General features: G+C 37.5%; 1 protein-coding gene across 1 annotated transcript in view; it reads left to right on the top strand.

Annotated features, from left to right (window-relative positions):
- The window catches only part of Tbc1d32 (TBC1 domain family member 32), a 211,962-nt gene that overhangs the window by 31,317 nt on the left and 168,270 nt on the right, over positions 1 to 12,375 (top strand). The window contains exons 9-11 of the mRNA XM_028868362.2: positions 243 to 387; positions 2,987 to 3,046; positions 7,172 to 7,262. Of these exons, the coding sequence (XP_028724195.1) occupies positions 243 to 387; positions 2,987 to 3,046; positions 7,172 to 7,262 (296 nt within the window). The remainder of the gene's footprint in view (positions 1 to 242; positions 388 to 2,986; positions 3,047 to 7,171; positions 7,263 to 12,375) is intronic.

Genomic DNA, 12,375 nt, shown 5'->3' with positions numbered 1-12,375 from the left:
CCAATATCTGGTTACAGGTTTTTATTATAAGACCGTTTAGGATTCGTGCAACAGAACAGAAAAACTGACCAGCTCTTAACCTCTACCCTTTATAGAAAGTACAATTATAGAATTGTACAGAATTACAGAATTTATAGAAATTATAAAGATTACATTCCACATTGTTATTCCAGAAGGATAAGACCATCACATGCACCACCCATTGTTTATTTTTTGAAATTACTTCTTTCCCAAACTCTAAGGTACATGGAGGAAATTGTGGAGAGTACTCTGTCCCTGCTGTCCGTCAAACACGATCAAAGCCATCTTGTCTCACAGAAGATTTTGGATCCCATCTATTTTTTTGCATTAGTTGATACTAAAGCTGTGTGGTTCAAAAAATGGATGGTAAGGAAAAATGTTTTTTTTCTCTATCATTTTAGTGACTAGCCAGTTTCATGTGCTGGGTGTGCGCTGAGTTATAATTGGCTTTCCGCATATGTGACTGCCTTTAGTCTGTATACAGATGGATGTGGCAGTAGGTGGCCGGTGCCCTGTTTGGGGGTGTCAGATCTAAGGCGTGGGAAAGCTGTTTTGCCCAGGGAAAGGCAGGAGAGGTTTTAAGTGGTGATCCATTTGAGTCGACTTAAGATGAATTATTTATCAAAGGTCTTGATTTTCGTGAATCTACACTTACAGAAATCATAAATAGGGGTGGCAGGACATAGGGATTCAGGGCTCGTTTTTCTTGGGTTTAGAGCACTGGTTTTCAACACCCTTCCTAATGCTGTGACACTTTAATACGGTTCCTCATGTTGTGGGGACCCCCAGCCATAAAATCATTTCCTTGCTACTGTAGTCTTGCTAATGTTATGGATGATAATGTAAATATCTGATGCACAGGCTATCTGGTATGGGATTCCCAAGGGGGTCACGACCCACAGATTGAGAACCACTAGTTTGGAGGCTAATGCCTAGAAGCGGTTTTGTTTGCTGCTTCCTGAACCTGCATTTGGGGAGATGTTTAATGCCTGGATCTGGCCGTTTCCAGAGAGGCGTATGACAGACCCAGGTTGAAAGCCGTGTTAGAGTTGTCTGTACTGTCACCTGTCAGCTGTCGTGGAATGACAGAGTCCCTCTCTTGTAGCAGCACCAACACTGACCCCTGTGCTTATGGCTTTGTCCTTCTTGTCCTGTCTGTCCAGCTCTAGGTACTTGTCTGCGGAGCAGAGAGAGGGGACGGGACTTCTCACTTAGTACTTAGCAGAGCAGTCTGACTAGTTGACTTTGTCTTTTGATGTTGAAAGTCTGTGGTATATGCCTAGTTTGTTAGAGCACACCTCTGTAGTGCTAACCCTTATATCATCTATGTAGTAGTGTTTAAATTTATTATTATTAATTAAATCAATTTAATTAATTAACCTGAATCATTTGTAGCCTCCATCTGATAGTTTTTCTTAATTTTCTCAAAGATGAAACTAGCTTTATTGAAGACAATATGCAAAAAATGTAAAAGCACATTAACCCTATACAATACAGGGATAACCATTAAGTCCTAGCTTTATATAGATTCATATTTATATAATATATGTTATTATGGTTAAGTCTTTTGTTTTAAACAAAAATTAAATTATATTCTGATAACTGTAAAGCTTTTTCACTTAACATTTTGATTTTCAATAAGTGAATGAGGCAGATCACAAAAAACTATGACACTAGAAAATTATTAAATTAAGTATTTTATTTATGCTTATTAAAGCAACAGAAATGTCTCTCATTCCCCTGTACCCTTTGTGTCTAAGGGAAGGGTTGGCAGACATTTTATGTAAAGAGCCAGGCAGTAAGTATTTCTAGCTTTGTGCACTGGACAATTTTTTTGCAGCTTTTCAGTCTAAATGGTAGCAGGTGCAGGGTGTTCCAATAAGACACTGCTTACACAAATGCATAGTGGGTAGATTTGGTTTTAGGGCCATAGTTTGCTGACCCTTCTGATAAAGATGCAGTAAGGTTTCTTTTTCAGAACTTTCTGTTTATAAACCATGTTGGTCTTGAACTCACTATGTAGTTGAAATGAACTTGAACTCCTGATTCTCATGCCTCCATCTCCCAGAGCTGGGGATTTTAGGTGTCAATCACCAGGCTTGGCAGAACAGGATAATACTAACAGTAGTTTCATTTATACGCCAGCATATTTCCTTTAGTAATTACTGAGAAAGGGATTAATGGTTTTTAAAAACATTTTAAGCCAAAGGGCTAAAATCACACAGGATTTTGGTGAGCTTTGAATAAAAGCACTGTGTAATGAATTAAAAATTCGATCACCAGAATCCTGATGAAGTTTTTAGTGATGTTTTAATTATTTTATTGTTTTTAAATAAAACGAAGGAGCAGATTTAAACATTAAAGCTGGTTAGTTAAATGCTTATAATTCTAGCTAAAATACTTATAATTTTCCCTGGCTTCCTACAATATTATGTATGTATGTGTTTTAATTTCATCTAATATTGGTCCTAAGGAAATAAAGACATTTTGAGCATAGGCATTTATTTACAAATAATATTGGTATAAAGTGACAAAGAAGTTGTCTTGTTGGAGTATCTCACCTTTGCAAATTTCTGTGCATGTAGTCACACAGAATTAGTGGTCTTGTTTCCCTCTCTCATTTACATATCCTCCCCCTACACCTTGGATCATATACTCATAGCTCAGCATACTACTTTGGAGGTATTTTTTTAAAAACTAGTTTAGCATAGAAATTGGACATAAGTAATGAATTGTTGCCCTCATCTCTAATCTGTCACGAAATGATCTACACTATTTTTTATGCAATTTGCATTCTTGTGATTACTATGCTTGTAGTTCATTACACATAGGTAAAACCTGCTTGACATTGATTATGATATTTTAAACCTAAGTTATGGTATGGTTTATGACACTGTAAACGATGGAGGAAATGGATTTAAAATGACATACCTTTAACATTAAATGCTTTTCTCTTTAATTTTAGCATGCATATTACAGCAGAACTGCAGTACTAAGACTACTTGAAAAGAAATATAAATCTCTGGTAAGCTACACGTCTGTTTTTATGCTAAGAAATAATGTCACAGAAAGATACGTGATGTAGTGCCTTAAATATGCAAAGTTGCGTGGCAGTGATTAATCTTGGGTAATGAAGCAATCCCTTTTAATATGACCTTAAACTCCTATTATATGAAATGTAAAGAGATAAAAGTTGAGTCTTAAAGGACACTAAGGGAAACAGGAAATAGGCAAGTATGTGGCAAATTGGCTGCCATAAATAATATACTGGTTGGAGAGAAGCCATATTTTTAAGGATTACCATGTAATTTGACTCAGGTCAGCTATTAATAAGGGAATTACTTCTATAAAATATACCGAGCCAATGCGTGAAAGTGGTGTGAAAAAGACTCAGTGAGAAATGCCTTTGTGTTTGCAAAATTTGGTTTGAGTTATACTAAATACAGCTCGATACTATTCATTTCTTACCCAAAATATCCATGTTCATTGCTGTTATGGAACAATGTATAAGGATACCGAAAGAAATGGAAAAGAAATCAGTAAAACAGATAATAATTGACAAACATGAAAACATGTAATTTAAAAAAGCATTTAAGAAGGTAATAAATGTGGTTTCTGTATTGAGGCAGAACCTAGAGTCTAGAAGCTATTTGAAGGCAGGATTCCTGGAATTGTCAATTTTTGGATCGGAGTAATGGAGCAAAATGTGAACAAGGGGAAACTTGGTTTTGTGTTTGTGACAGTCAAGAGAAGCTAGCCGGAGAAGGAGAGAGAAACATTGGCTAATGGCAGGGAACTTTATTTGTAGAGGTCAATGGTCCTAGAAAATGTGTAGAACAATTGAAATAGATTCTTCTACATATTGTTTCTCTGTAATTACTGTAGAAAGGGAGATTTGTTGCCATAAATACATAGACTTATCCAGTTTTAACAAAGCAAGAGAGAAAAGCCCCAAGGTTATTCTTCAGTGTTTATATCCAAATAGAAATTCACCCTTGCTATCACAGAGGCCCCAGAAGTATTTAAGGTGCTTCTTAGAGATTGGCCCTTAGAATCTATCTGTTTCTTATTTGAAAGCTAACTCCAACAACCAATTTTTGCTTGCATGTAAAATTTCTTTATTATAAATTATTTTAATATTTTCTCAACTTGGTCAAATAGTTTTATTTATGTAATGGCTCAAGCTTTCTCAAGATTCTGCCTAAAACCCTATTTCTTTTCTATAAAGCTCTCTAAGTTTCAAGGACAAGAAAGGGTAATTTAGGAGGCCGGAGAGATGGTGCCGTGTTTAAGAGTGTTGGCTGCTCTTTTAGAGGACCAGAGGTTGATTCCCAGCTCCTGGAGTTATAAACAAAAATAACCTGAAAGCTAGGTTAAATTCTCTCCTGGCCTTCTCTGCCCTTCGATATTTAACTCTCCCCACTCTGTCTGAGCAATAACAATGGAATGAATAGTCTGGTTGTATGTCTGCTTGCATAATTACCATGTATGGAATACAGTTGGGAATTTTGAGAACCCAGCTTTGTATGTCTGTTTGAAAACTAGGGAGATGCCAGCTTGATTCTTCGGTCTGTATTCACCCTGTCTATCTGATTTCTGCTTCTTTGATTTTTTTTTCTGTCATGAAATCATTATTTCTCTCCTGTGATTATTACTCTTTTTAACAACAAAGAATAGTTATGGTTAGAAGATAGAGGAAGAAATAGAAATAATAGAAGACATTGAAATGGGTAATGAAGTGAAAACTTGGCTGCAAGGATATGTAAGTTTCTGGATAGTTGAAGCATAAGTGAACAGTGAGAAACATTGTTTTGGATGTAATGCTTTATGTTTTCAGTTGAAGAAACTATATTCTTCTGTTCTTTTGATGTTGAGTCTATTAGGAAAAACTAATTTTTTTTTTTCCGATCAAAAGTTCCTGAAAGTAGCAACTGTTACTATATTAAATAATTTTTTTTTATTGAAAACAGATTGTTTTCATTCAACATATTCTGATTAGGGTTTTCCTCCTCCAACCCCCCATAGCTCCTTCCCCTCCTCCCTACCCACCCAAACCATGTCCATACCCTTTTTTGCTCTCTCTCATTAGAAAACAAACAAGTATCTAGAAGGGAAAAGAAAGGAATGAAGATAAAATAAGAACAAACCTGAATAGGTCAAAGCAAACAGGTGACCTGAAAGGAAAAGTGCCAAACAAAAAGCACAAGAAACACAGATGCAGAGACACAGACATTTGCACACATAAAAATGGCATAAAAACACAAAACCGAAAATCATACTGTGCATTCAAAACAACTGTAAGCTTAAAAACAAAACCAAACAGCAACCCTCCCTAAATACCATTTTTGAGATTCATTTTGGAGAGATGGTTTAACCTTTCAAGGCTAGACTCACAACCGAAACCTCAAGAGTTAGTTTTGTGTTGGCCAACTGCTGCTGGACATGGGGCCTGCCTCTAAGTGCTGTTTGTATACTCAGTGAGACTCTGTTGGAGATAACTCATTGTCCCTTTGTGAATGGTTATCAATTGGAGATAGCTTCTGGGTTAGGGATTGGCTTCTGTCCACTTTCCTTCTTAGTGCTCCGACTCCATCCGCCTTAGACCCTCTAGAGGCCAAGTGCATTGCCATAGTCTATGTGAAACCTCATGTGCATGGGTCATGTTGTGTCTAGAAGGCCTTGGTGTCTTCCATTCCCACTGCTTTCTTATAGAACCCAGGACCACTAGCCCAGGGGTAGCACTACCCACAGTGGGCTGGGTCGTACTCGGTTTGGTCCAGGATCTCAGGTTAGTAGATTGAAAACAGATGTGCAATATGAACAGCAGTATTTGCAAAAACAGTTTAGGTATATGGAAAGCCTTCTCACCATTTTTAGTAATATTAACCAAACAAAGCAGCAATAACAGAAAAGGAACCTCTACATGAACATGGCCTGCTCACCGGAAAAGAAGTACAGTCTCGGACCTTATACCAGCTGTTGCTGTTATTCATTTCTATACACTAGATACCTTTGCATTTTCAGTTCTCGTTCCTTTATTACACTCCAGCTCCCCACACCCTCACTTGAGACTGATCTCCAACAGTTTTATATCACCTAACTCAAGTCTCACCAGTCCTTATCTTACCAAGAGCATCTATTTTGTTCAGAAATTAGAATTAAAAGTCATCTGTAAGTGATATGTCTGTGGGGCAGGAGAGATGGCTCAGCTATTTAGGGCATTTGTTGCTCTTGCAGAGGACCCACGATTGCTTCCCAGCACCCATAGGGCAGCTCACAACCACCTGTGACCCCATTTTAGGCGATTCAATACCCTCTTCTGACATCTCAGGGCACCTGCATGCATATGGTGCACAGAAACTCACACAGGCACATATACATAAATAATACAGATAAATAAAATTTAAAAAGAAATAAGTCTGTGATGAAGGGGGTTGGAAATCTCTGCTGTGGAGAAGGAGACATGATAATTGAGACCATTAGGGACAATAGGTTTTTTTTTTTTATTGTGACTTTGTTCTTTGAAATATGAATTTTTAAAGTTAGTTTTTTGCAATTCTGATATTTGAGATGGGAACAAATTCTAGGTTCAGTTGGTCTATTGATGGGTGATGAGAAGAAAAGCCCCCAAGGTAGGGAGCTGAGAAGAGATTTTTTATATTACTGGGCACAGACTGGTTCTGTAAGGTATACACAGATTTAAAATAAGGATATACTAAATTCCTATAACTATATTTTATTATTAAAAAATTAATTATGCTTCCCTGCATGTATGTCAGTGCCCATGTGTGTGCCTGCTTCTTGCAGAGTCCAGAAGGTTTTAGATTGTCTGGAACTGGAGTGACAGATGGTTGTGATCTACCATGTGGGTTCTGGGAATTGAACCTGGTCCTCTGTAAGAACAACAAGTGCTATTAACCACTGATCCATCTATCCAGCACCTAAAGTTTAAATTTTAACAATTATTGGAGTACCCATATTATCTTAAATTAATTTTTAAAGTTAGCATGCTCAGTGATAGGATCTCTTATAGTATTTCATACATACATATCATTAGGCTTTTTAATAGTCTTGATTAATGTTATAATTTTTGGACACAGTGGCTATGTATTTCTGGAACCAATCAGTTGTTATTATTATTTTTATTCAGATAACTACAGCAGTTCAACAGTGTGTTCAGTACTTGGAATTGTGTGAGGCTATGAAAACTGATGAAATTTTGGGACATTCAAAGCATTGTGGTAAGCATTGTTTTTTCTATTACATATATTAAAATGGCTAACATTATTATTAAAAACAGCTTAGTAATAGATTAAATTTCTTAAAAATCTTATTTTAAAAATTTATTGTATTCATTGTGTGGAAGCCCACAGAGGTTTCCTGGTGATATCTGAGCTTGCTTTACCCAGCAGGGCTGCATAAGGGGATGGATTGACCACGTGCATGGTTACCAAGTATTTGGAAGGGTCTGCACTTGGCTGTGCTAGAGGGGGCTCTTTTGCTCCACCCCTTGGCATTCCTATAAATAGCCCTTTAAAGGACAGAAGGGGCTGGTGGATCCAGGCCCTCCCGAGGCTATCCTGTGTTTCTATCCATTTCTCTCTCCCTTCTATCCTTCTGTCTGATATCTTATCCCTCACTCCTCAAGAGTTCCCTGGGGGAAAAAGTGGGACTGGGTCTCCTACATCATTGGACATGGTGCTGTATTCCTTTCAATGTACATATGTAGTCTGTGGTGAGCACATTTCTCCCCTACTGTATTTCTCTACCTTCCCCTTTCTTACTTCCCATCCCCAGTCTCCGTTACTCTCCTGGATAATTTAGTCTCTGCTTTAATATCGTGTGTGTGTGTGTGTGTGTGTGTGTGTGTGTGTGTGTGTGTGTGTGTGTATCACATATAAATCATGTATATACAATTATACACACATACATATGCACACACACATAAACTTTATGTGTGTGAAATGTAGGAACTAAAAATGAGTGAAAATGCACATGTCTGAGACTGGGTTAATTTCTTAAGATGATTATTTCCAGTTGAATCTGTTTTCCTGAAAATCACATAACTTCTTTTTTCTTTGTGTCTGAAAATACTATTCATTACACACACACACACACACACATACACATATACACACACATATATGTATAGATCTCCATTCCCTTGCTGTTGGACACATTGGTTGGTTCTAACTTAGCTATTGTGAATGGTGTCTTGATAACATTGATGTGTAAGCATGTCTGACTGATACACTGACTGAGAGTTCTTTGGGCAAACACTCAGGAATGGTGTATCTGGATCATGTGGTATTCTTGTTTTACATTTTCTGAGAAACCTCCAAACTGATTCCCATAGTGCCTGGGTTAATATACATTTCCAGCAACAATTTTAGGATTTCCTTTCGTTCACACCCTCCTCTGAGGTTTTTTTTTATTTTAACTATTTTGTAATCTTTATTACTTGTATGTGTATGGGTGCTTGTATATATATGTCTGCGCACATGTATGCCTGGTATTCCTGGAGGACAGAAATCATCACAGGATTCCTTGGAATTACAATTACAGATGGTTGTGAGCTACCATATGAGGGTCCTGGAAATTGAACCCAGGTCTTCTGAAAGAGTAATAAGAGGTCCTGACCACTGAGCAGTCTCTCCAGCCTCATTCATTACTTGTTTCCTTGATGACTGCCATTCTGATCGGGGTGAGATGGAACCTTGGTGTGTTTTAGTTTGCATTCTCTGATGGTTGAATTTTTCATACATTCTTTGATCAGTTCTATTTCATCTTCTGAGAACTGTCATTCATTTAATTGGCTCGCTTACTGACTCGTGTGTTTGATTTCCTGTTGTTCTGTTTTTGGAGGTACTTGTATATCCCAGATACTAATTTTCTCTCTGATGTGTAGCGAGCACAGATTTTTCCCCTGTTGTGTAGGCTGTCGGCATTCAAGTCACTGCCTGCTTGGTTGTACAGACATTTTTGATATGAGGTCCCATTTGTTGATTGTTGGCTTTATTTCCTGAGCAACAAAGTTCTGTGAGAAATGTATCTTGAAGTGTCTGTCCTAATTTTTGATCTAGCAGTTTTAGAGCTTCAGGTACTATTTTGAGGTCGTGGATCCATTTTGAGATGATATCTATCTGCTGAGGTTGAAAGATAAAGATGTAGTTTCATTCTTCTGTGTGAAGATACCAACTGTCCCTGCACTACTTAGTGAAGGGGCTGACGTCTCCAGTGTCTATTTTTGGTCCCTTTATAAAAAAATGAGGTGATTGTATTTTATTTGAATTGCGTTGATACATTGAGGTTCTGTTACTGTGACTTTATTGGATACATTGAAATCAGGTTCCACCAGACTTAGCCTTTTTGGTAAGGACTGCTTTGACTCACTAGGGTCTGTAGTACTTCCATAGAAATTTGAGATTGTTTTAACTATTTCTGCGACAAATGACCCTAGAATTTTGATGGAAATTGGATTGAACCTGCAGATTGCTTTTGGTAGTACAGCCATTTTCATTTTATATTTAATCTCTTCAATCTTTCAAATTTTCTTTGTAGAGGTCAGTCACTTTTTGGTTCGGTTTACAACAAGGTATTTTTTTTTTTTTGAGGCAGTTATGAATGGAATTGTTTTCCTGATTTTATTCTCAGCATGCTCGTTTCTCTTTGGAAGGCTACTGATTTTTAATATTGATTTTTGTATGTTAATTTTGTATCCTGTCATGTTGCTGAAAGTGTTCATCAGATCTAAGAATTTTCTCATGATGTCTTTAGGGTCTTTTATGTGTAGAGTAACTTTTGTAAATAAGGATATATTGACTTTTCTATTTGTATCCTTTCTCTTGTCTTATTTTTCTAGCTAATACTCCATTGTAAAATAGTTGGTAAACATGGACAGACCCTCTTATCTTGTTCTTGACCTTTGTGGAAATACTTTTTATTGTTCCCCACTTAGCATGATTGATGGCTCAAGGTCCACTGCATGTCGCCTTTGCTATGTTGAGACATGCTTCTTCTAGTCCTAGTATCTTCAGGACTTTTGTCATGAAAGGATGGTGGAATTTGTCAGAAGCCACAAACATATCTATTGAGATGATTTTTGTGTGTGTGTGATTTCTCTCAGGTTCATTTATATAGTGTATTATAGTTATTGGTTGTGTGTGTTGAGCCATCCCTGAGTGAAGTCAGCTTCGTCATGATGAATAATCTCTTTGTGGTTTTGAATTCAGTTTGTAAGCATCTTTATTGAGAATGTTTACATATAATGTTCATTAGGGAGATTGGTCCATAATTCTCTTTTTATTGTTGTGTTTTTATTTGCTTGGGCAGCAGAGTAATACTGACATTGTAACAAGGGTTTGATTACTGTCCTCCTTTTCCTGTTTTATGGAGTAGTTAGAAAAGCACAGGTGTTAGCTCATCTATAAAGGTCTGGTAGATCCAACAGTGAATTCATATGGGCCTGGACTTGTTTTAACTGGGAGATTTTGTTTTCCTCTGCTTCAAAATCACTGCTTACTATAGATCTCTTTAAATTGTTTATCTTGGGGCCAGGCAGATGAGTTAGTCAGGTTAAGAGCACTAGATGATCTTCAAAGGACCCTGGTTCAATTCTCAGTACCTACATTGTGGTTCCCAACTATTTGTAATTCCAGTTTTCGGGAATCTGATGCCCCCTTTTGGCATCCAAGGGCATCAGATATCAGACACATATACAGGCAGAACACCCATACATATAAAAAAATACATCTTAAAATTGTTTATCTCATTTTAGTTTAATTTTGGCAGGTTATGTCTGTCTTGAAATTCATTTGTTTCTTTTAGACTTTATATGTTTTAGAATGATATTCTGAATTTTCTTAGTATCTGTTGTATAACGATATTTTCTTTTCAATCCTTGATTTTATTAATTTGGCTTTCCTCAGTCTTTTGATTAGTTTGGCTATGGGTTTTCCCATCTCGTTTCTCTTTTTCAAATAACTAACTCTTGGGATGATGAGATGGGTCAGGGGGTAAAGTTACTTCTCATGCAAGCCATGGTGACCTGAATCCAATCCCCAGATCCCGTGGTGAACCGAGAGAACCCACTCCTGTGAGTTGTTTTCCGACCTCCGCACAAGTGATGTGGCATGTCAGTGCCAACACTTGTGCTCATCTTATACACACACACACACACAAACAAAATATAAATATGTATGTGGGGGTGGTTCATGAGAAGGCTTGAGAGGAGGAAAGAGAAGTGGGAAATGATGCGATTATGTCAATCTCAGTAAAATATTATTAAACAAAGAAAACCTCAGCTTAGTGTTCAGGCTACGTGTGGTTATTGCTAGCTGTTTTTGGCTAGCGTTAGAGTGAGAGACCAGAAAATAGACTAGAAGTGTAGATGTAACCAATCGTCTTATTAAAATAAGAAACACAGAGCCAATGTAAAAGAGAAAGCCGAGAGGTCAGAGCTCAGAGCTAAAATCTTACCTCCTGCAGTGCTCCTAGCTTCCCCGAGAGAGCTTCTTCCTGTGTGTCTGTCTTTAAATAGTCTTTCTGTTCTGCCTTCTCATTGGTTGTAAACCCAACCACATGACTGCCTCGTCACTGCCTGTAAGTACCGCCCTCCAGGTCTTAAAGGTGTATGTCTCCAATACTGGCTGTATCCCTGAACATACAGAAATCTACCTAGCTCTTCTAACCACCACACTCTTGCTATGGCTCTAATAGCTCTGACCTCAGGGCAACTTTATTTATTAACATAAAATTAAAATCACATTTCAGTACAAATAAAATATCACCATATAGAAGGATGTGAAAAATGTTCAGTGTGCTAAGGAAAGGAGTTGCGTGCTTATGGAGAGGGTTGACGCTGCAGCTACAGGCAACAGAATGGTAATTTTTAGGGACTAGTGTCATGAATGAGAAACTTGACATATTGTATTTATGAATGTTTGCTAGAGGGCAAGATACTACCCATGAAAAATTCTAGAGGGTAGAAATGCAAATTTATTTGAGAAACAAGTATCTGAAAGTGAGTGCTTGAAAAGACAGAACCTCCATGACATCTTGCTCCAATAGACTTGCTTAGTGAACTGCTTCCCTAGGTTTAGCTACGAGGCAATATAGCCAAGATAGCCATGGTAGGCAGTGTTCAGAGGGTTCTAGTTACATCTGAGTTGACAGTAGAAGTTTGTATCTTTGCATATCTGTGTGATGCTGGCTAGACAGACTTGCAGGCTTGCAAATGTTTTGGGATCTTGGAAGTGTACTATAAGGTTCTAGAAAGCTGATGAGACCATGCAGTATATGGTAGGGAAGGGGCCACCAAGTGACCCTGAGAGGCTAATCTATGAAGTAAAAGTG

Source organism: Peromyscus leucopus, chromosome 8a (genome assembly GCF_004664715.2).
Source record: "Peromyscus leucopus breed LL Stock chromosome 8a, UCI_PerLeu_2.1, whole genome shotgun sequence".
In the NCBI taxonomy this organism is placed as follows: Eukaryota; Metazoa; Chordata; class Mammalia; order Rodentia; family Cricetidae; genus Peromyscus; species Peromyscus leucopus.
The sequence above is the reverse complement of the archived record's forward strand: the minus strand, read 5'-3'. Positions and strand labels throughout refer to the sequence as shown.